Source organism: Musa acuminata, chromosome BXJ3-2 (genome assembly GCF_036884655.1).
Source record: "Musa acuminata AAA Group cultivar baxijiao chromosome BXJ3-2, Cavendish_Baxijiao_AAA, whole genome shotgun sequence".
NCBI lineage: Eukaryota > Viridiplantae > Streptophyta > Magnoliopsida > Zingiberales > Musaceae > Musa > Musa acuminata.
Genome location: NC_088350.1, coordinates 27,801,562 through 27,823,428, shown reverse-complemented (window position 1 = coordinate 27,823,428; position 21,867 = coordinate 27,801,562). Strand labels below are relative to the sequence as shown.

The following is a 21,867-nucleotide window of genomic DNA, read 5'->3' as shown; positions in this document are numbered from 1 at the left end:
AATCGGAAATGATCCCTTCGTATTGAGAACGGGCGACACCGATCGAGACCCTCTCTCTCTCTCTCTCTCTCTCTCTCTCTCTCACGAGTCCTCGCACCATCTAATTATTCATTCTCTCTCTCTCTCTCTCTGAGGAGGGGGAGGCGGAATTCTTCGATTCGATTCGATCCGATCGAGACCCTCCTTGTCTTTGAATCGGCTTCCATGGCGACGATCGGGAACAACAGCATCAACGCCAAGCTCGTGAGTTGGCCCTCTGATTCCCCTTCATTTTACCTCGAATTCTCGAATCTAAGACATGGATCCTTCTTGATCCCTAGGTGTTGCTGGGCGACATGGGCACCGGGAAGTCCAGCCTCGTCCTTCGGTTTGTCAAGGGCCAGTTTCTCGAATTCCAGGTATGGGTTTTTAGTTGATATTAGTACCATCATTTTATTGATCTTGATTTGATTTGTAAGCGATTCGAGGATTAAAGCTGAAAGCTAGGTTTTTGCGACCGGCCGTTGTCTTTGAATCGATTGCAGGAATCCACGATCGGGGCGGCCTTTTTCTCGCAGACGCTTGCGGTGAGCGACGCCACGGTGAAGCTTGAGATTTGGGACACAGCCGGACAGGAAAGGTACCACAGCTTGGCTCCAATGTATTATAGAGGTGCGGCAGCGGCGATAATTGTGTATGACATCTCCAGAATGGTGTGTAGCGTCTGAGTTCATTCACTAGCGACACTAAAATAATTACATTTTTCATATGCTTACAATCCATGCCCTGTTTTTCGGCTTACTTGTTCTCTTCGAGTTCAGGAATCGTTTGAGAGGGCTAAGAAATGGGTGCAAGAGCTACAAAAACAAGGTCAGTTGAAGCTATTTATGTTGATCTCTGCCGGTTGTTTTGCTGATGATCCTTTATTGCTAATGCGCATACTATATTTTAGGTAATCCCAGCATGGTGACCGCTCTTGTAGGAAATAAATGTGATTTAGAGGACAAAAGGGAGGTCTTAACCGAGGCAAGTGGTTTGGCTGAGCCTGACTTTTTTTAATTATGTTCCATCAAATTGACCTAATTGAGAGTGTGGCTCCATTTTTCCTGGATACAGCTTTAGCGGTTAGCAATAGTCTATATGCTAATATGTTGCATTGTTTGCTGAAACCATGGGCTTAGTTTAAGAGTAACCTTGCATATCAGTTGGATAGGTGGCTGAACTCAGGCATCATGGACCCTTTGTTCCTGATGGAATCATAATTGGATATTATAGAAGCTTATAATTTGAATGTACATGCAATTATCCAGTCTGCTTATATGAGAAATTGAGTTTACTCTTGTAGAGGAAATATTTAGCTCTTTTTCAAGTTAAACCACCACAGCGAAATTTGAAATGCAAAATTTCATTATTTCTTTTTCTGATTATTAATCACTTAGAGAATGTTTGTAGCATATGAAAAGAGAGAATGATATATAGACACAGATAGATAATTGGAAATGGTACTAAGTTTTCACTGTTGTTATGATTGCCCTGCTAGATGACTAAAATTGATCATCTTGTTGCACTTCAGAGGGAAAAAGCAGGACAAGAGGGCCAAAGGCAAGATTGTTAAATGATATGATGTTAAAAGATTGCTTTTTCTTCTTAGTAAGACACCTTTCGTGGCACTCTATCTGGCACCCAATCAAGGTTATTCTAATTTTCTTGGTGGATTAGGTTAATATGATAGCTTGTATTATTTAGAACTTGTTCTCAGGAGCAAAGTTCTGGAATGAGGAATTTACTTGACACATTGCTACAAAATATTGGGACAATGAACAAATTTGTTTGCAGAAAGTTAGTGTACTTATTTGATTGTTTGACACAATGAACATCTTGTGTTTAAAAGCATGCAAACAAACCATTGTTTATGTCTTCAGAAGGACAAATTTGTGCTATCAAAAATTAGAGTTGTTCTTTCTTGAGGTTCAAGTTTACTTCTATATTTCCTCAAACTTGCATATAATTTTTATGGTGAATTTCTGATAGTTTTAAATTAATAGAACTGCTTGCTTTTGGTCAATACAAGTTAAATAAATAGATGTTTTAATTGCTTTATGATTCTAATCCAGCCAAAATAAAATACCTTTTTGGCTTGTTGTATTGTTACAAGATCGTTGGGAAGTTGCATATCTAATTTGCATCTAATATTATTATTCATTCTTTCATTGTTTTTCACAAGCTTGTAGACTGGTATTGATGGTGATTTAATTCTTATGCATAAAAATGCGAAACAATTTTGTCTTTGCATTGCAGGAAGCACGTACTTATGCGGAGGAGAATGGACTTTTCTTCATGGAAACCTCTGCTAAAACTGCCATCAATGTGAATGACATATTCTATGAAATAGGTACAATCTTTGGCATCGACTTGTGCTACTCATTAAGAGTGACCTTATTTATTGTATGACATGGCAAACCATATCTAGGAATTAAACAATTACTATGTCCTAAAGTGGGGATGTGAATCTCATGATTATTCTGATATCTTCTCAAATTTAGACTTCATGCACATAAAAGATAGCCTTGTAGACCATTGCTTAACCTGATATAAAGTGATGGTTGCCCATTTATGGAGATGTATTTTCTTAACTAAATGATCTTTGTTGTTCTGGAATATATAAATGCATTTGTATAAGATCTGTACCAGATGATCAGCTTTTGTACAGATTTCAATAGGATTATGTTGAGTATATGATGATATACTCTTGATGATGGTTCCAAATGACATTGGATATCAAGCACTGATTTTTAGTATCATGAAGATATTTGTCTCTTTCCAAGTTGTTTGTTGGTGAAGTTTCTGATGGAACAGTGTTGTAGAAGTTATTACAAAGAGGTTCAGATTTCCTGATCTTCAATTATAAGTCAATCTGGTACACTGAGCTTGTTGTGATCAGGGCTAATAGTTTGGAATCCTATGCTAAGGGTTTATTGAAATAATGATTCAGATGAATAATAACATTCTTGTGATTTAACCTTAATCACCTTGATCATTAAACTGCTAACTGGATTCTGTTTTAAGTTTTTAGTTGTTTCATTTTTAACATCTATGGTGTTTAAACTATTTTAGAGACTTATATTATGTAACAGCACTTTTCCTGATTTGTCAGAAGAAAATATAAAACGATATTATTTATGCAACAGCAAGAAGATTACCTCGTGCTCAACCAGCTCAGCAACCAGCAGGAATGGTTATTGCAGATAGACCAGCTGAAATATCACGTGCTTCAGCGTGCTGTTCTTAGGTGAGAAACTGGTTTGTCTTATTATATGCATTATGCCTCAGTCTTCCATCTGGGGGTGGGTTAAGATCCATAGTTCAGATAGATCCAGCACATATATATAGTGGGCTTACAATATTAGTCTTCAGAGAAACGTTGCCTGCTTTTGCTGTATGAATCAAAGACACCACTTTGACAAGTTCAAATGCTGTTACAGGAAGAGAGAGAGAGAGAGAGAGAGAGAGAGAGAGCTCATAAATGGATGTAACCATCTGTGATTAGAAGACCTTTAGAATTTAGTTTCAACAATATAAATTTACAATTTTGAAATGTCATCTTGCCTATCAATTCTTTCTCTCCGCAGATCGTTGGTGTTCAACTGTTGGAAAAATGAGTCAAGAGGAGTGACAACAAATCAAGTTGTTAATTATGGAGTAAAGCTTAAGAGACGCACCTGTAGGCTGCTTCAAATTCTCACCTCCAGTTTGGACCTTGTCATTTGCCTCATGTTCTTTCCATCAAACTCATGATATTCTGGTGTGTAATTAATGTGCTCCGTGCTACTTTGGATGGATGATCTGTTCAAGATAAGGTTTGTATGCCTAAATTTGTTTGTTCCGTGCTACTTGGAATGTAAAACGTCAGTTCTTGATGCCTAATAAAGCTTGTATACTATGGTATCTGATGTCTCATAAGCTTGTATACTTGGAACAGATATCATCGATTAGAAAGTGGATGGTTCAAGACTTTAAAAGGGTTCCCGAGTCCCAAGGCATTTTGGAGTTCATCCCAAAGGACAGAATCGTGTGATATCTGTTCCAAACAGGTGGTGGTCTGATGATATGCTTCACAATATTACTTACATGAGATCTCAAAGGAAAGATACAATATCTTTGATAAATCAGCATAATCTAACAAAACAAAACTATGTGTTGCATCTCCTCCTGGTTGCATACTAAGCTGTAGAAAATAAACTAGCGGGTCATTTGGTTACAGCAGTGGATTTTTTGCACAAAAAACATATGAATAAAATTGACTGAAAACAGATTCTAATGTTAGTATTGTAAAGAAAGGTTTATTAGTCACAGTGCGAATCTACATGCTCTGTGTCAATGCTGCCACCAACAGCGGGAAATTGCTCGATGACGGGCCAGTCTGCACCTCAACGTCTCGCCCTTTCACCGGCGCAGCATCTGATCATCACCGTGAGCTCGTCATCTTCAAGCTGATGCCTCTGCTGGATTAGCCCTAGCAACCACCGCGGGAGGCGCTCCAATGAAACACAGACAAGACACGAACACAGTAACACATCACATATATATATATTTCAAATTAAGATGCAGATACAACGACGGCACATATGTGTTTTTAATATATATGTATATATAATATTCAATTAATATAAGTTTTATAGTATGTATAATTAAATTTTATAAACTTAATAATATGAACAAATAAATATCATCATTTAAAAAATAAAATTATTAAATAATATTCGACAATCTCTAGATATAGTTGATATATATTTTATCTTCGGATTTCCTTTTTTACAAAACACATTACCTTTACGTGAGGGTCACACGTGCGAGTGTTCGGCAAAATATATGGCCCTCGTGTGAGAGCCACACACTGAGTGTCGAGCAAGTGTGTTCTGACACATGTAGAACACAAACACATCCACCAAAAGCACAAGTCCTGGCTTCTTAGTGTAGCCGCAGTTCTTCTTATACATTCAAGTTCACATTCTATATCAAAATAACATAAATTTACTCGATCTACATCACGTTCTTCCAGTGCATTCAAGTCCTCAATCTACACTTGCTCATAAATTAATTTGACAAAGCAACATAGAAAAAATATTTCAATAACAAAAAGAAAAGAAAGAAAGAGTTAACACAATCTACATGATGGAACCAAGAAAGTTTTCTTCCTGTCTGTCATAGTGACTGGAACTGTGTTTTCAAACGATGTGCACTAGGAGCACCAACTCCAGCAGCAAAATGAAGAAGGAACTTGACCGGTTCTTCCAATGTACTCTGCTTGCCGAGCAGTTTTTGCAGCTTGTTGATTTCTTCTGGCTCCTGCTGTAGCACGCTTTTCCTGAGCTTTGTGTCTTACAGCTGCTAGATGGTTCGTCAACTTCTCGTTTGCAAGCGCCTTCATTCTTTCTATCTCAACCTGCAACAGATGTTCATCACCATATCAGAAAACTTGAATTGTGAACAAATGGAAACCAACACATCGCCCCAAAGCAAATGCAGCAAATACGTATTCTAAAATTAGTCAGATGTCTCGTGCTTAAAAGCCAATGAGATGGAGGCAGACTTGAATTAATGTGCATCAGGACTCTCTTCAAGTTTAAAAAGAAACTAGCTGCTCAGGTATCACTGTTCCTAATTGCTCTTTTGAATAATATGCCAAAATCATGCATACAGTTGCTCCTTCATTCAATAAGAAATTAGTCTAAAATTGTAATGTTCGGAATCATGTGTTTCACCAATATCAACTCACCATGAAATATATGTGTGATTACTAGTTTACTACTATGACGAAATAAGATACTGCCAACATGAGGCATGGTAACTATATATTTGTTCAATTCTTTTCAGCAAAATGTTGACACTTTACACATGCTAAAGTTTATCCAACATAGAGGAGCTTTGGAATACGAGTGCATGTGATATAACATATTTCCAAACATAAAAAAACACATCTTTGTCACAAACTATAGTTAGTACCTCAATTTTCCTCATTTCAGCTTCAATTGTTGCTTTTTGATGATTTTCCCATGCTTGGATTTTGATCTCTTCTCGTTTAAACCTGCTGAATTAATGTCTTTCAGAATGTAAAAAGCCTATGAAAGAAACAAACAAAATAAATTACCAATGCTTAACCAGTTTCCCCAAGGGGGAAAAGTTTATTTGCAGAATACTACCTTGCGAGATACTTGGTATTTTTTGCCTCCTCCCATGCCGCACTTGCTTCAACAATGCTTTTGGCTGGCTGACCTTTCAACACAGTCTTAGTTGAAGTAGATGCATCGCTTTCATCCTCCTTCTTGCTGGCCCATGCAGCTATGTTTGTCTTACCTAGCTGCTGGCCTAGAATCATTATTTCCCTCATAGTTTTATTTTGAAGCTCCTTCCTGGACAACTCCTTATTGCTGAAATCCTCATCACAATCACCTGACTCAGTTTGGGTTGAAACTGGAGCCATTTTTTGTGGAGATGATGGTTGAGAAGAAGTTCGGCTGCAAAGTGGTGAAGTTGCTCTTGCAGGAGTTCCTGTCCGAGAAGGTTCTTGACTTGCAATAGGAGTCATTTCTGTGCCCATATCTCTCATGGATACAGGCCTAAAAGTTGTGTTAGGTGTCATTAATGTTGTAGCACTCTGAACAGATGATGAATCATGCCAACTGAGATTGACTGCACATGCACATACAATGATGACTCAATTGTCGCACATACAATGATACAGGCCTAAAATTCAATAGCTACTAAACATATACTAGCAGTCACCAAAAACACTAGATCTATGGAAGCATTCTCAAGATGAAGGCCTCTTGTGAATTTAAAAGGCCTCATGCTTGAAAATTTGCAACTTTAACTTGATATGCTATCAACAGTAATTGTCATTTGGTTTTGGACCACACATATTCTATCAGTCTCATTTTTTATATCACTAGCACGACAAAGAGGTACTACGGTCCATATACGAGACCAAAACTAATGATATATGTAATAAGTTCCATTAAAATTTTAAAGCTTCTTATACCCTGGAATTGGTGACAGGCTGTAATTTCTTTGTTAATCTTGTAGTATATCCTTCTCTTTGACCTTTTTCCATTCGTTGACGGTCACTATCATGCATAAAAATGCTTGCATACGAGGATGTCGATGATTTGGCAATTACACAATAATAATGCAAAAGTTGGCAATTATGAAATCGACATGCTAAAGAACCTGCAGTATCATTAGTCATTAGTTCACAGTAGAGGTAAAGGTTGGACAACTATTCCACATACCGAGGGGTAGAAATTTGCATAGAAAGAAAAAAAAGGAAAAGACTTGGCAACAAGTGCAGTAGGAGAGGAAAAAATTACCAGCAGAATCAGCCACTGGATTCTCCACAACAACAGCGAGCTTCACCTCTGAATCCAGAGTAGCACAAGGCTCACCTGCCCAATTCACATTCTCGATCCCACTGATTTGTGTCTTTGCTTGGCTTCGGTCCACCCTCTTAGCAGCTGCTTCGTCCACAACCTCCAGGACAACCTTAGCCGCTGTCGGCTGGCTCCCAGACCCAGTTAATCCTGCATTGTTCGCTTGCCGTCCACCGGGCTTATTCGCCCCTCTGTTCGACGTCGGGCTTACAATCCACTTCTCTGCATCGTCCCATTTAGATCGTGCTGGCTTCGAGAGTGGCGGCACAACTGCTGCTGCGGCCGTCAACCGGTGCGGCCGCGTTCGCTCTCCCTTCTGAAACTCGAAGCCGGACGACACGCTCTCCGATTCGAGAGAATGCTCTTCTTGTGACCTAATCCTCGGCGCCCCCACTGCGTGCTCTATCGATCTGTGGCCGCTAGCCATCTCCGTCGAAGTGGAGCACTCTACGTCCTTGCATCTATTTGCCGCACTGACTCCTGCAAGATTTCATCAAGGCACCTCCGCAAATCTAAGCCTAAATGTCAGATGTTTTCTGTCCAAACCGAAAAAAGAAGAGGTCTTTAGGACGGTCCTCGAACTCGGAGGGTTCAGAAGGCAATGAGACTTGGAATGGAGCTCCTCCTCTTCCTTTCTCATCCACTCAACCCCAAGCAGCATCGCCCGTTCATTCTACACAAATGTCAGCCTAAAATCGTTCAAGGACCCATCAAAATCTCCAAGAACCATTTTTTTAGATTGATTCCTTCTAGGGTCCGTTCAAGCTCGAACATTGCAAGAAGAAGGCATCCAATCGGACCGAAAGCAAACACTAACTGGCGAAAACCTTGGCAGAGATGGACGGAATCTTGGCAGAGGAATCGGTGCGACGAGGGACCCATGTAGCAGCTTCAGTTTGCCTATCTCCGAGATCGGACCTCCAGCTCAGAGAGAGACTGCCAAGGCGACAAAGGCTCGTGGATGCACTCGAAATCCATGGAAGGGGCCGAAAGTGAGGTTGGGATTGAATCAAGAATGGCGAAAGGAACATTTGATCACTCTCATAAACTACGAAGAAGTAGCATACTCATTTTCGTACAAACCCATCCCGCCGCATGTGACCTGCTCAGAAACTGGTCATCTAAATATACGGCGATCACCAGTTGTCGATGCCTCTCTTCACGTTAGCTCCAGCCAAATTAGGTCGGTGTTCGCATGCTCTTCTTCGGCTTCCTACCTGACGTTTGGGCTCCGTTGCCTTGGATTAGCTGAAGAATCATGACTCCATGACTGTTCCTGCAAGCCCAGCATAGGATGGCATTAAAAGCGCTGCAGTGACCGCAGGGGATCACAGAGAAGCTTTCTAGGTGATAACACCACACACACCATATTTTGCGTCCTTTAACTGATACTGTGGTCATGAAACATTCCTAGTGTATCTATCATTCATGACTCACTGATGCCACTTGAGCTGCAGATCGAGACCTTGTTCTCATTTTTGTAAACTGTCAATCCATGATTCTTTTGCGCTATCATACAAAAGAAAATGCTCAAAAGTTCTTTGCTAAAAAGTGTGTTTAGTAATGATTTGTTTATGACTACGCCATGCTTTTAATAAAGATCATTACAAGATGACAAAGTTGACTTTCGTTCATATCATAAGAATCATGAAGTTTGTAAAGCATATGCCACTCTTGTTTGGTTTTATTCAAAGGGCACTTCTGTGCAGCTTAATCCAGGAACTAAAACCTGACCTGCTCCTTCAATATCTTACAATAACAATACCATCTTCCAGTTCAATAAGCACAATCTGAGATGTCCACCAAAATAGCACAGCTTATCTACATTAATGATCACTGACATCAAGATCACAAATACATTCCATGTAGTAGATCATACCAAAGACACTGTCATGGCTCAAAAAGTAAAACAAAATATGTAAGACGAATCAAAGAGCTATATAACATGAGAATACTCTCTTTGATTTGCCAGTTCACAGCTGTGATTTCATGAAGCATCAAAATCAAATACCCAGGCTGGTACTTCACGGTTTCACTCTCACTTACTAGTTGCTCATGTGCATCAAATCTTTCTTCCAACATGTTCAGCTCCCACCTAGTATATAGTCTGCTCTCAATTAATCAAATGTGATCATGCCGGCAAATCACTTGATAAACAAGCTATGTATCAATCAAGGCTTTGCCGCCGATGGAGTGCAAGTGTAAAATATATAAGAATCATTGTCCCCATGCTAGACCTGTAAATAATAGGTGAACATCAGTGATCTTCCAAGTATTTTTACTAATAAAGTCAAGGTTGCAGTCCTAGAAAAATCTAATGGGATACAAGCAGAGAAGAACCAATGATGAATTCCTTGAATCATTAAGCTGAAACAGCCAAGACCTTTTAATCTTCAGATGTGGTCCACAACGGGGTGGCATGACATGAACTTATTTAGTCCAAGGATGAAAAAGCACTGTAACTCAATTTTGGAATAGCTGAAGTCGATGAACATGCTGGGCAGGGTTCAACTGCAACAAACACAGTATAGCTGAATTGTCTGAGCAACAGGTGCCCATGTGGTTTTGTGAATAAGATTATCCGGCATGGTGTTTGACCATGGTACAGAAGTTTCATAGACCTTTCTCGTCTCATCTCAGCTGATATTGTTGCTGTATATAGGGCACACCTTAGGTGGAGGTGCCTTGTCATGGAGAAATGTCAAGTATAAGATCTTGTCCATGTGTTGCTTAATATAGTACTAATTCTTGTTACCATGAAATTAATCAAGTTCTTTCATTTGATGATGTTACAGCATATGACACTGCCATCTGTGAGGTACATTTCAAATGATGGATGAATCTGTTATCAATGACAATAGTTTCATAAGACAAATTTAGTTGTTGGCCACCAAAATTCCTTTTTTTTATAATCTCTATCGATTTATTTTGACAATATCAGACACTGGAACATAAACTGGGAATTAGCTGCTATCTCAATCTGAGGGGATAAAGCAATCCAGTGGTCATTTAGAAACATTATTTTGCTAAAACAGCCTGACTACTGTTATGAAATATGTAAACTCCTAATCTATTAGTAAGTTTTATTTGCTGATTGTATACAAAATTCCAAGTCTCTAATCATGTTATGAGAACATGGAAAGACTCTGGAATTGAACACTCCTCCAAATTAATCAGTCAGCAAATCATAGCATGGGAAAAGCAATAAATGATACTTACAAAGAAGCAAAGAGGAGAAGAATTCTCCTGGGGTTGATGATTGTTACACGAATAAACTTCCTAGGCTTTCCATCTCCAGCATCTGAAACAGGGGTATTGGTTGATGTAGACGAAACTACAAGAGCTTTATTCGCAATTAGTGGTTGCTTAAACAGCTCCATGTGAGAAGGAACCACTGTTGAGGAGGAAACAAAGAGTTTCACTTGAATATCTTGATTGTTGCAAATGACAAATTAATTGTTTACTATTTTAAAAATGAGATACACCAGCAATTGAATGTCTTATAGAAAAAGACAAGAAGCTAACACATCTAAGACATGTTACGTAAGCTGCAAGACATTTGTCATTTGATGCTTCTTGCAGAACGGCAGGCAAGGTTATTTTATCAAAATTGATAAGTGTCAAGTCTAACATCACATGCAATGGAATGGTGTAAAACATTAAGTTGCTGTCACCTCTTGTCTTTATATGTTTGGTGCAATAAAATGTGCAGAGACAAAGCTAAGGCATCAACTACCTCAAATTTAATGCTAATTGCATGTGCAAAGTTCCCTGATTTTATTTTCCATAATAGCTATAACAGCAATAGTCACATTCTATACCTTTCACCACAACCTTTTTAGTAGTATTATCCACATCTTGCTCCTCACTGTTCCGCCTCTCCAAACGGCATGATCCTTTACGAGATAAAGCTTTCTGCCAGAGAAGAAAAAGAAGAAAAATATGTAAATTATTTACTTACACACCATTTTGTAGCTGTTGGATGTTAAAGGCAGGTCCATGTGCCAATTCAGAATTACTGCATTAGGCTGTAGGATTGCTCACCGTCATTTTTGGGCTTCCAGAGCATTTATCAGAGGATTGTGTGAGACCCTCAATGTCTAATACTACATTTCCTGCTTTATCTACTGCTGTAACTTCTCTCTACAGCAAATTACATGAACAGTAATTATGAAAAGGATACCTATAGATATCACTACTTAGATTAGTAGTGAAGAAGAAAAAGCAACATGTAGATGCTAAAATCACTCTGACTTGAGCAAAAAGTTCTACGGCAACAAAAAGCTTCAAGTCGTTCCACTCAAGAATATGTAGACTTTATGTGCCCTTATATTTGTATACTATGTAATGAAGAGTACATTGCACACATGTTATTGACAAACCATCAAAATCAAGCTCCTTACAGTTCTTCAAAAGTGAATCATCTCAAGTATTTTTGAAGAAGGATTTGTCTCTAATACTTGCATTCCCGTTAGCAACTGACCGAGAACTCTTAACTTTAGGTGGAGATGATTATAAACTAGGCAGTATAAGTGCTTCATTTCCTTTTCCAGAATAAGATGTAGCTGAAGCAAGATGGAATTTCCAATACCTGCATTAATATCTCCTCCATTTCAGATGCCTTTGATGTCTCTCCCAAGGTACAGTCAATACCAACTAGCACTACAGAATAACTGCTTCATTAAATGGGTTCTAATAAACAACCAAAACTGCAGATAGACCGATAGTTACACTATATGCAGATGCACCAAAACCAACAGAATTGTTCATAATTATCGTGAAATGGCTTAATAACACCACTTGTCCATGAGAACTAAGGGTTGAAAATTCTTAAATAATTAACATTATTTAGTAAATCACTTGAAAGAAATTTGGCAAAAACATGGTGAAGTACTAACTACTGGTTTGGTGATACAAAGTGGAGAAATTTTCGACATCACTCAATATATCAGAGTTGGAACTTCAATTTCTTAGGCAACCGAGCAGACATACATGTTTATGCCTGATAGTTGATTATTTTAAGTACGAATCTTTCTGCTTCATGAAAGAGAAAACGGCAGTCACTCCGTCATACAAAATCCCAATTTTAGCTTCACAACCTGCGAAATCAAATATTTTAATCTAAATGAACTACGCAAAAGTCTGTTTTCTACATTCTTTGAAATAAAAATAAAGAACAGCGAAAAATGTTTCTTACCAAGTAAAAGAATTAAATCTTGTTAAAAGGAAATGATTCAATAACAAAAGAGACCACGATTATTATTTTTCCTCTAAGAGAAAAATAGCTTTTTAGTGGAACCACACAATGCATTTTAAAAGGAAGAACAGTTCGATTTTTCCAATTCAAGAAAATGAAAAATGAGGTAAATGTAAGAGCATGGCCACACAGCAGAAGAATTCGGTTTTATTCCGAGAAAAAAAAACCTATTTTTCTGCTTAGAGCAGCAACATTAGACACACAAGAAACTCATGAAAGGTTCCGAGCAAGAGACAAAAGAAGAAGAAGAGAAGGAGCCGCCAGTTCTCTAGAGATTGGGTGTTACCGACTAACAAATGCCAGATTGCTTCTTTTCTGTCGCCGGCAAATGCTTCCGTCGTCGCCGTCAGACTCGAAATGAATCCGCTGTCTCTTCCGGAGAAGTGAAAGATGTGTGGAGAGCAACAAAGAGATGTCGGGTGTCTCCCTGTCTTCTCATTTGCTCCATAAATAATGAGAACGAAGAGTGGAGGAGCTCTCCCTCAACGCCTACTGGAATCGTACTGTTGCTTTGAGATAGGAAAGAATACTTACTGCAGTTATGTTGGCACCCTTGGATAAGAAGATTAGCTGTAAGAATCTTACAGTAATTTGACAAATTCCAAAATCTGGCACCAGTAGAGCACTGGACAAATGCTGAGCATAGAAAAGAGTACTAACTTTGGTAAATCAGAAAAATAAAACAGGTATTAGGAAGACAAAGGACAATGATGAGCAAATGATACAGTACTTATTCTCCCTATCAAGCACAGCTACTCTCCTCATCAACACAATGTTTGCATTTTTACATCTCCAGTTTGTATCAACAGTAGTGTTCATAAAAAGTTCGATTAAGAAAAGAAAGATTGTTGATGTGGTTTATTAGTTTGAAAGGAGCATGGGAAAGGAATGGTAGATTAAAAGGACAAACAAACAAGAAAATATATGTAGGAAGTAATTTGAATTGGTAAAAATAAGCTTAAGTTTTATAAACTTAGAGTACAATGTCTTGGATGTATCTAAAAGGCTCCTAGTGTTGATTGGGTGAAGTACTTGAATGAATTCTTTTCTAAGATGTCACTTTCTTGGAAGGAGCCCTTCTCATATGTTTGTTCCCTCTTTTTTTGTATTGCTCCAAGCTTAGGGTGGAAAATAGAGGATTTAGATGATATAGTTAGGAACTTGTTAAAAAATATGCTTATTTTGAAACCAATAAATGTCATATTATAGAAAGAAAGTGACATTATGGAGATTTCTTTTAATACTAGTGACTTGACATACTTATTTGAATTTTTTTCTGACATTTTCTTGTACAAATATAAATTCTATATCCAACTGTTATGACAAAGGTTCACAAAAAGGGACACTGCTGAGTACATGAGAATAGATCTTCATTAACTATAATATTTTCTCATATACATATATATTATAGTGCTTCACTTTTTGGAGCTGCAGTGAATGAGACGGCTGAGATGGAAGCCACCGACACACGCAGAAGGAGTATTGTTTACAGTATCCCAACAGACATCGGACACGACAAACGACAAAAGCGACGGCGGCGACGTCAGCCGCATCACGGTTGCATTGGATCCCGTCACCGTCGAGTCATCTTTGGTGGAGTTCAAATCCTCTTCGGTTTTCAGTATTATATGATTGTGTGCACCAATTAACTTAATGATCTGATTAAACTTGGGATTGAGGATTTGATTGCTTTCATTTTTGTTTATTGTAGTGACGATTCGTTTCTACAACTTATATTTCTAAATATCAATATATATATATATATATATATATATATATATATATTAGAGTTCATAGATTATGTTGATTATGTAAGAGGTGATCGAAGGAATTAATTGGAATTCTTTTTTGAAATGAATACCGATATCATGGATTTAACCAAATTATATTCTAAACATTATTATGATCTTCTCATACAGATGAGCCTACATATTTTCGCAAACTTATCTTTTAATTAAATCGTACCATATTTTTTTCACACATAAAAAATGTATGATTAAAATTCGAAAGATAATTATTTAATTTGATTACCTATATTGAAGTCATTTAAAATTTTATTACGTGTATATCTATATTTACAAGGCTATTAAGAATTTTTACAACCTAAATTCAATTCAATAATAACGTAAAAATCCTTAACATAATGTTAGTGCAGACTCGTTTTATGAATGGAAATCCACGATATTTAGATTAATACACGCGTTTAACTCTTCCTTTCAATAGACGATATCGTAAGGTTGTAGGGGGAGGGCCGGGAGGTGACTGGACCGCTCCGGTTCACGTGTACACCATAACATGGGACCCAGCGCTACAATAGAAAGGAAAGGGGTGGGACCGTCGCCCCGGGGTTGGTGCCGATTTTATGATCTATGATAAGGGGATGGCGCGTTGGAGCCGTCTGATCTTCCATCAGAAGACTGGATGGAAACTGGGGATGCGTGGCACAGCGGCCATACTGCTGCCACCGAACCAGAAGGAGCGTCTGTTCCGGCATATGCTTGGCAGTGGTAAGCTGCTGAAGGACACGAGTTGTGATCACCTCAAAAGTAGTCTGAGAAATGAAAATGAGAGAGAGAGAGAGAAAAGGGATGAACCTGAGCGTATCAATTCACAGAGAGACAGAGAGAGAGAGAGAGAGAAAAGGGATGAACCTGAGCCTATCAATTCACAGAGAGAGAGAGAGAGAAGGGATGAACCTGAGCCTATCAATTCTGTGGGCAGGGTATGGGTTATTAGCCTTCCATAGACGAACAACCTTGGGAGAGATGGCACAGTGACACCGTCCGGGGGAGCAGATTGTGCAAGTGGCAGTCATGAGCTGATGAAGACATGAGTTTTGATCTCGGTTCGAAGTACCTAACAGGGGAATGAAATGAAAAGCGATGTGATGAATCCAAGGACCACCATTTCTGTGGGCTGCTCGGTTTGGCCATCTAGCGGTCCCAAAACTTGTTTGCAGTGGGGCTCTTCTGATGCGCTGTGTCTGATGGTCCCTTTTGGTAGCCGGTTGTGAGATTCTACACATGGAAACACTAATTTTTTTTTCTTTTTCTTTTAGGAATCGAGTTTGAAGGTTTGTTTGAGGAATTTTTGTCGAAAGGTGATTGCATATTGCCAACCAGGGCTGGCAGATACATAAATAAACTAATAATCATGTAAAGCTTTAGGCCGACAAAGTTGAAATATTAAGACTTAAAAGAACCTACTAAACATAGTTCGAAGATCATGAGCTAATTACATAATATTTATGTAGTTAATTATCTTTAATATTTTGATCCCTATGTTTTAAAAAATTATATTAATATTTGTATAATTATGAAAGTAAAATATAATTTTATTTATCAATTTTATCAATATAAGTATAAAAATAAAAAGTAAAAAAAAATAATTTTAATATTTCAATTGATAATGATAGACTATGCCGATAGTAACGATCGATGACACCATTGAAGGTTACGAGTAGTTATTATGGTTGAAAAGAGTGATGATAAAAGGTGAGAGTCGCTTATTAATACCAATGCAATTGTCGAGTGATTCTTTCGATACTCAACAATTACATTTGAATCGATACAAATAAAAAACAATCCTTCTCGTCATCATTTTTCTTATCCACAACAGTTACCTATAGCCCCCAACAGCGTTATCACCGACTTTGTCCATCATCATCAATTGGAATATTAAAATTATTTTTTTATAATTTATATTTTTATTAGTAAAATCAATATCATTAGAGTAAATAAATCTAAATATTTTATTTTAATAATGAAAGTCAATATAATTTTTTAAAAAATTAAAATATTAAAATATTAAAAAATAAAAATTAATTATATAAAAAAAATAATTAGTCCAAATACTACGCGTTAAAAAGGTTCACGCAGTGGCACCTAACTTTTTGTTTTGTCCCCGACGTGCATTCCTAAATGCATCTGGTGTCGAACTCCAAAATGTTCTTCACGGGCAGCCGCTCCGGGCTACATGAGGTCGGTGATTTCCTCGACCAGACAAACTTTTGCACAGCCTCGATCTCTGATCCATGTCCATTCACCGTCAGGGCGACGTCCAGTCGATACAGCATCCATGGATGATGGGCCGAAAAGATTGTGTGGATTTCTGATGCAACCGCAGAAACAAGAGGAATCGTTGCAGAAGCACGCTGTTCTGTGCATAAAATAACATATCACGATGCTGCCTCCAATTACATGTCGGATTCCCATGGCTCACATGCTTACTTCCAAGGTGCATGCAACATGAGCTGTTCCATATGAACTCTTACTACCTTCTATATAAGCCATTCTAGATTAGTCTCTTTCTTCTCACCGATCTCATCTCTCTACTATCACCGTGTCGCAATGGCGTCCTCCAGAAGAATGCTTCCTCCACTGCTTTTGCTCTTGTTCCTTCTCATGACCTCTGGTTCTTTCTCCTCCCAGGACTTCAAACTTTCATACTGCACGAATATCCCGGACAACATTTAATGTATGTCTTGACCTTTGTTTTGTGATGTAGAGATGGGGACGATGGTGGTGAATGGAAGAATATGCGAGTCTCAGAGCCACAAGTTCGTCGGCCCGTGCGTGAGGAAAGCCAACTGCGGGAACGTGTGCCAAACGGAGGGCTTCCACGGAGGGGTTTGCCGTGGGTCGCTGATCCACCGCAAATGCTACTGCACCAAGAACTGTTGAACGCCTCAACCGGTCCATCAATACCACTGTAATGGTCTTGGAAGCGGCGTTGGAGACTGTCATCCTGAAACTGCTAAGAATAACATCGATGATCGATGAGTAGAATGTCGTATTATAACTTCGTGCTTTGATTGCATCTTTAACGTAGTTTTCCTCCGTATCATGCAGCTTCTGTTCTGTGAGATTGTGTGGTTCAATTCATGAATAAATGTCCTCTTAAACGTTGCTGATATGATACCCATTCCTACCATTCCTACTATCTTTTCACTGGAAGATCGTAGAGATCACAATTAAACATACCAAGCAAAACATTATTCATTAGCAGTTGCAAGTGAGTAGAACTGACGGCTTCTGAATGCCTAATAGATCGAGAACTCCTTCGCTCACAAACCTACCGAGCGACCATACACAGATAGGATTACAGAGCTCCATTCAGTAACCTACCGACATCAAACACCGATGTGACCTTTACTCGACGTAAGGGAGAAGACCGGATCAACCCAACATCGAACACCGATCGGATCATCAAAAAGCATATCATCACCATCCATGTATAATTCATTCAAAAACTCCATATTGTCCTTTCCCCATTTCTGAATGATAAATAAATCCTTAATCATGCGATATCTAATGGTATCTTTCTCATACATAATAACACTGACAAATGTAATAATTGTTGGGACCAATTAATTTTTGCGGACAAGACGTCGGAACAAGGTAAGACGAGCTTGACGTGGGAACAAGGTAAGACGAGTTTTTAAAACTTGGGCGAGTAATATCGTCCTCGTCATAATCTTGATGAGTTCTCTAGAGTTCTATTCCTAGATCAGAGTTCATAAGACTTGATAGGATTTGATGGAGTACACAGTAGGTTCAATTAGAAATTATAATCCATGGTTCTTTACGTTAATATTTTCCACCAGATCAAATCATTGACCCTAATATTCTATACTATAAATAAAAGGTGGCCAAGACATTGTCCCTTTCACGCAGGCTGATACCACACTTTCGCCTGTTAGCTGAGATGTACTAATCACTGCCTTTAAGTCTATAATAAAATAGACTTTAAATCAGAAATTTATGCAGTCGTTTTCAATCGTATAGTTCCCAATATAAAATATATGTTCTTAAAGTTGTGTCATCTATGGATTTGACGACCATAAACTGACATGCAGGACTAGTCATATGTTTATGTTAAAGCCTATGTTTATGTCATATGGCAAGCCATTAATTAATCACAATTATTTAAAGTATTAGTTCAGCAGTAGACGTAGTAGTTAGTTGAGTTATAATTGCTTAGCTGACTAATTAGCTGCTAATCTCTGATTTTTTGTCAAAAATTAATGAAGATTTTACCTATGTTCTGAGGTCCCCACATCTTTTATTTTAGAAATATATGTCATTTCCAAACTTTTTTTTCCTGACAACATTTATCCAAAACATTTAGACTCTTCACAAAAGACATGATTTAAATTAAATATATTATTAAAAATATAAATTATTTAGAATATTTTAAACTTCTTACATCATGATGGGGCCTTTAGAAGCTGTTCATGTTGTTTTTGACAACGTAGATGTAATGCACAAGTTTCTGAGTGTCACAGGAATAAAATATACATGACTAATGAGGGGACGAATACAAAAGCATTAATTGCGGGGGAGATACGCTGGCAAATCATAGGCGAGATTGAGATGAGACCTGAAGATCCCAACATGTGATTTGAGAGTCCCAATCTGATAGACTTCATCCCGAACCCAACAAAAATACGTCTGCAACGGGTACCTCCTCACAGTACAAACATGTATATAACTGTATTTTGTTTTTCTGTGATAAACAGTTCACTGCATTAGTTCTTCGGTCATTGTACGGTAGAATTTGCTTTACAGATCATTGGTGCCGAGTACCGTCCTTTTCTTTTAATTGTCCGCATAGTCACAAATGATTTTTGCAACCAAAAATTGAGCAAAAGATCTGCGTGAGTACTCTGTTTTTGGTAGCTTAGCAACGAAGAGAAAAGGATCAGGTAAGAGAAGCAAAAGCAGTCCCAGTTGTGTTCCTTTGTTTTCTTCTCCTGGTCAGCTTTCAGAAATTTTGGGTGGCTTTTCCTTTTTGCTTTGCTCCTTTTTCCCGTTTCTTTCTTGCACTCGCTTGTAGCTTCTGGACTGAATTCTGCAGGTTTCTGTTTGCTTCTTAATCTTCTGTACTCTGGAATTGATCTTCTTGTTGGGATTTATGTTGCTTTTCTTGGATTAGTGGGTTTGGAGATGGATTGCTTTGATGAGATGCCTTTGGTTGAAGGATGGATGATTTGTTCTGCTAGACAAAGTATGTGCAAGTTTCCATCATTTGTTCTTGCTTTCTCCTTTTCCACACAGCTGATTCTTGGACTTGATGTCCAAAGATTATTTCCTGTTTTCTGCATTAGGATATTTCTCATCATTAATTAGGCCCTGGTGGTTTTAGGATATTGCAGACCGAGGATAATAATGACATTTTGCAAGTAGAAAGACAAAAACTGTCAATTTAATTTTTCTTACATTGTTCTATTCATGCAGCCATGCTCTTCATGTTCTTGGTTTTGTTGGGTTACAGTTGAAGTGTGATGCAGCCAAACATGACAAGAAAAGCAGCATAAATCTGCGATCATCAATTTTTCTTTCTTGGATAGAGACTAAAAGAAAAAAAAAAAAGAATTTATTCTTCTTTTATGGCCTTGTGCAGCAAGTACAAGTCAAGCATTTTCTTTTACACTGTTATCTTTGCCTGCAACTTTCTGTCTACATCTATGTGTTCACACCACCAAAGAAAAAGGAAATAAGAAGGAAATCTATGCATTTTGATGCTATTGTGATATGCTGTTTCTTTGATTTAAAGGGTGAAGCTTCCCATTGTATGCTCAAGTTGTCTTTTCAGAGACAGTAGGAGCCGCGGATCACAAATCATGAGCCTTCCACCTCTTCCACTAGCCCTTGACCTGTTCTTCCTTCGTATATCTTCTCTTGATTTATCATTTGTTATCTATCTTGGTACATTTCTTCGTCTCAAAGCCTAAAGCCACTCCTCAGAGTGGAGGCTAACATGCAGCTGCTTGTTTCCTTCATTTTCTTCTCATGTGTTGACTGACGTACACTCTGTATGATCATTTATGGAGCTTTAGATGACATTCTGCTTCCACCGTATAAATTCTAACAACAAAGAATAAACTATAGCAGGATGTTATTCATCTCTTCTTTTCTTTTAGATTTGCAATACTAACTAGCTGTTCCTTTGCCTACTCTCAGGTGAAGAGTAAGCAACACCCATGGAGGGCATGGAATGGAAGGGATGCGTGTATAGGATTAGGAAGTGCGTCTTTGATCTCCTGTCAATGGAAGAAGATCTGATCGATGACGACGAAGACACATGGGAGCTCATGGGAAGCAGTCTTCGCCTCAAGTCCACCTTCTTGTACTGTGACCTCAACCAGGTAATCTCAAGAGCAAAAGACGAGCGCAAGAAGTTCCTCACTGACCTCGCCAATAAACTCTTCTGCTACATGGAGCAAGTAATTCTGCTTCTTGCCATGTTAATTCCCTTGATTTATCTTGCAAGTAGACCTTCGATCTTCCTGTTGATATCTGTTGAGCCAACGGAGATTCAAGTGCTACTTGTTCCTAATCATTTGTGGTAAATGGCAGCTGGATCATGCTGTTAAGAGCCGAAGCATCTCCCTGACACAGATTCGCTACAACGACACAGCTCATGTGTTACAGGAAGTCATGGCTGCTCTCGTGCCTTCTCTCTAAAAACTAAAGTTGACTTTTTGAGCATGCTAGCATCTTGCAGGGAAGTAGGAAGCAAGAGGAGCAGCTTTATGTTCAAAACAAATATCCTCTCTCTTTTTGTTTTGATTTTGGAGCTCTTTTCCCTGTTTACATCTGCATTGACAGCATGTTGGTACTGTAAATATCCTGTATGGATCCAAAATGAAAGAAGAGAAGAAATAGATGCCTGTTTTGGTTCTTCATTTCATGAATGAATTATGCTTTGATCATTCAACTACAGGCAGTTAGTTTGCGACAATAGCAAATTCTGCTACGAGCCTCGATAGTAAGAGGATGTGATACCCATCTGAAACAAAGTTTTCTCTGACTGTTCATGTTTTTACTGCCAAATGTTACATTCAACATTATTATCATTCAGATCACGTGTTGCATCTGGTAAATAGTATTAGCAGCATCTGTGACGAGGTTTCTGCAGACCAATGCCTCTGCAATTATGCTACCGGAAGCCTGCATCTATTCCGGCATCAAATGCTACCTAAACCATGATGCAGAATCTGAGTGCCTCCAGGAATAGACCATACCAGCACTAGCAGCAGTTTGTCTTGGTTAAGGGAGCATCTCGAGTTTGAGCTTCACCCAGACATGAAACAGATTCTGTGGTATATATGCACTCCAGACACCATGCAGAACACAAATAGTCAGAGAGTAAAGCTTGTGAAAACCCCATCAACTTCGATGAAATCTATTGTCGTAAAAA

At 38.4% G+C, this 21,867-nt stretch overlaps 4 protein-coding genes across 8 annotated transcripts; 2 read left to right on the top strand and 2 right to left on the bottom strand.

The window, feature by feature from the left end:
* Positions 1 to 54: 54 nt before the first annotated feature.
* LOC135631841 (ras-related protein RHN1-like) lies at positions 55 to 3,924 on the top strand. Its single transcript, XM_065139823.1, has 8 exons — positions 55 to 243; positions 321 to 398; positions 525 to 692; positions 801 to 849; positions 932 to 1,005; positions 2,278 to 2,371; positions 3,168 to 3,268; positions 3,609 to 3,924. The coding sequence occupies exons 1-7, from the start codon at positions 205 to 207 to the stop codon at positions 3,266 to 3,268; spliced, it is 603 nt and encodes a 200-aa protein (XP_064995895.1). The 5' UTR covers positions 55 to 204; the 3' UTR covers positions 3,609 to 3,924.
* A 1,056-nt stretch (positions 3,925 to 4,980) lies between these two features.
* LOC135631238 (uncharacterized) lies at positions 4,981 to 8,504 on the bottom strand. Its single transcript, XM_065138732.1, has 4 exons — positions 7,347 to 8,504; positions 6,180 to 6,669; positions 5,983 to 6,067; positions 4,981 to 5,422 (listed from the first exon to the last, which is right to left on the bottom strand). The coding sequence occupies exons 1-4, from the start codon at positions 7,831 to 7,833 to the stop codon at positions 5,219 to 5,221; spliced, it is 1,266 nt and encodes a 421-aa protein (XP_064994804.1). The 5' UTR covers positions 7,834 to 8,504; the 3' UTR covers positions 4,981 to 5,218.
* A 357-nt stretch (positions 8,505 to 8,861) lies between these two features.
* Positions 8,862 to 13,498, bottom strand: LOC135631239 (uncharacterized). Of its 2 annotated transcripts, XM_065138734.1 has the most exons (8): positions 13,394 to 13,498; positions 12,950 to 13,299; positions 12,399 to 12,505; positions 11,998 to 12,068; positions 11,451 to 11,549; positions 11,228 to 11,321; positions 10,626 to 10,800; positions 8,862 to 9,643 (listed from the first exon to the last, which is right to left on the bottom strand). In XM_065138734.1, exons 4-8 carry the CDS (start codon positions 12,016 to 12,018, stop codon positions 9,574 to 9,576), a joined length of 459 nt encoding a protein of 152 aa, XP_064994806.1. In that variant the 5' UTR covers positions 12,019 to 12,068; positions 12,399 to 12,505; positions 12,950 to 13,299; positions 13,394 to 13,498; the 3' UTR covers positions 8,862 to 9,573. The 2 variants fall into 2 exon arrangements, with proteins under 2 accessions (XP_064994806.1, XP_064994807.1); XM_065138735.1 differs by lacking the exon at positions 12,399 to 12,505.
* A 5,494-nt stretch (positions 13,499 to 18,992) lies between these two features.
* LOC103975839 (photosynthetic NDH subunit of lumenal location 3, chloroplastic) lies at positions 18,993 to 21,352 on the top strand. 4 transcript variants are annotated; one of them, XM_065140132.1, is made up of 3 exons: positions 18,993 to 19,124; positions 20,628 to 20,890; positions 21,024 to 21,352. In XM_065140132.1, the coding sequence occupies exons 2-3, from the start codon at positions 20,648 to 20,650 to the stop codon at positions 21,129 to 21,131; spliced, it is 351 nt and encodes a 116-aa protein (XP_064996204.1). In that variant the 5' UTR covers positions 18,993 to 19,124; positions 20,628 to 20,647; the 3' UTR covers positions 21,132 to 21,352. The 4 variants fall into 4 exon arrangements, with proteins under 4 accessions (XP_064996204.1, XP_064996203.1, XP_009389206.1 ...); XM_065140131.1 differs by having other exon boundaries at positions 19,023 to 19,147; XM_009390931.3 differs by lacking the exon at positions 18,993 to 19,124 and adding an exon at positions 19,199 to 19,369.
* The last annotated feature ends 515 nt before the right edge of the window (positions 21,353 to 21,867 follow it).

Bases quoted from the DNA above. Each gene is read 5' to 3' on its own strand.
- LOC135631841 (XM_065139823.1), top strand. From the start codon at position 205: ATGGCGACGATCGGGAACAACAGCATCAACGCCAAGCTC. The intron at 693-800 runs GTGTGTAGCGTC...CTTCGAGTTCAG, and splicing joins TGTATGACATCTCCAGAATG to GAATCGTTTGAGAGGGCTAA. The intron at 2,372-3,167 runs GTACAATCTTTG...TTTATGCAACAG, and splicing joins TGACATATTCTATGAAATAG to CAAGAAGATTACCTCGTGCT.
- LOC135631238 (XM_065138732.1), bottom strand. From the start codon at position 7,833: ATGGCTAGCGGCCACAGATCGATAGAGCACGCAGTGGGGGCGCCGAGG. The intron at 6,670-7,346 runs GTAATTTTTTCC...GTGCATGTGCAG, and splicing joins TCCAGTGGCTGATTCTGCTG to TCAATCTCAGTTGGCATGAT. The intron at 6,068-6,179 runs GTAGTATTCTGC...ACATTAATTCAG, and splicing joins AATACCAAGTATCTCGCAAG to CAGGTTTAAACGAGAAGAGA.
- LOC135631239 (XM_065138734.1), bottom strand. From the start codon at position 12,018: ATGGAGGAGATATTAATGCAG. The intron at 11,322-11,450 runs GTGAGCAATCCT...CTTCTCTGGCAG, and splicing joins CTGGAAGCCCAAAAATGACG to AAAGCTTTATCTCGTAAAGG. The intron at 10,801-11,227 runs GTATAGAATGTG...CCTCCTCAACAG, and splicing joins TAAAAAGGTTGTGGTGAAAG to TGGTTCCTTCTCACATGGAG.
- LOC103975839 (XM_065140132.1), top strand. From the start codon at position 20,648: ATGGAGGGCATGGAATGGAAGGGATGCGTGTATAGGATTAGGAAGTGC. The intron at 20,891-21,023 runs GTAATTCTGCTT...GGTAAATGGCAG, and splicing joins TCTTCTGCTACATGGAGCAA to CTGGATCATGCTGTTAAGAG.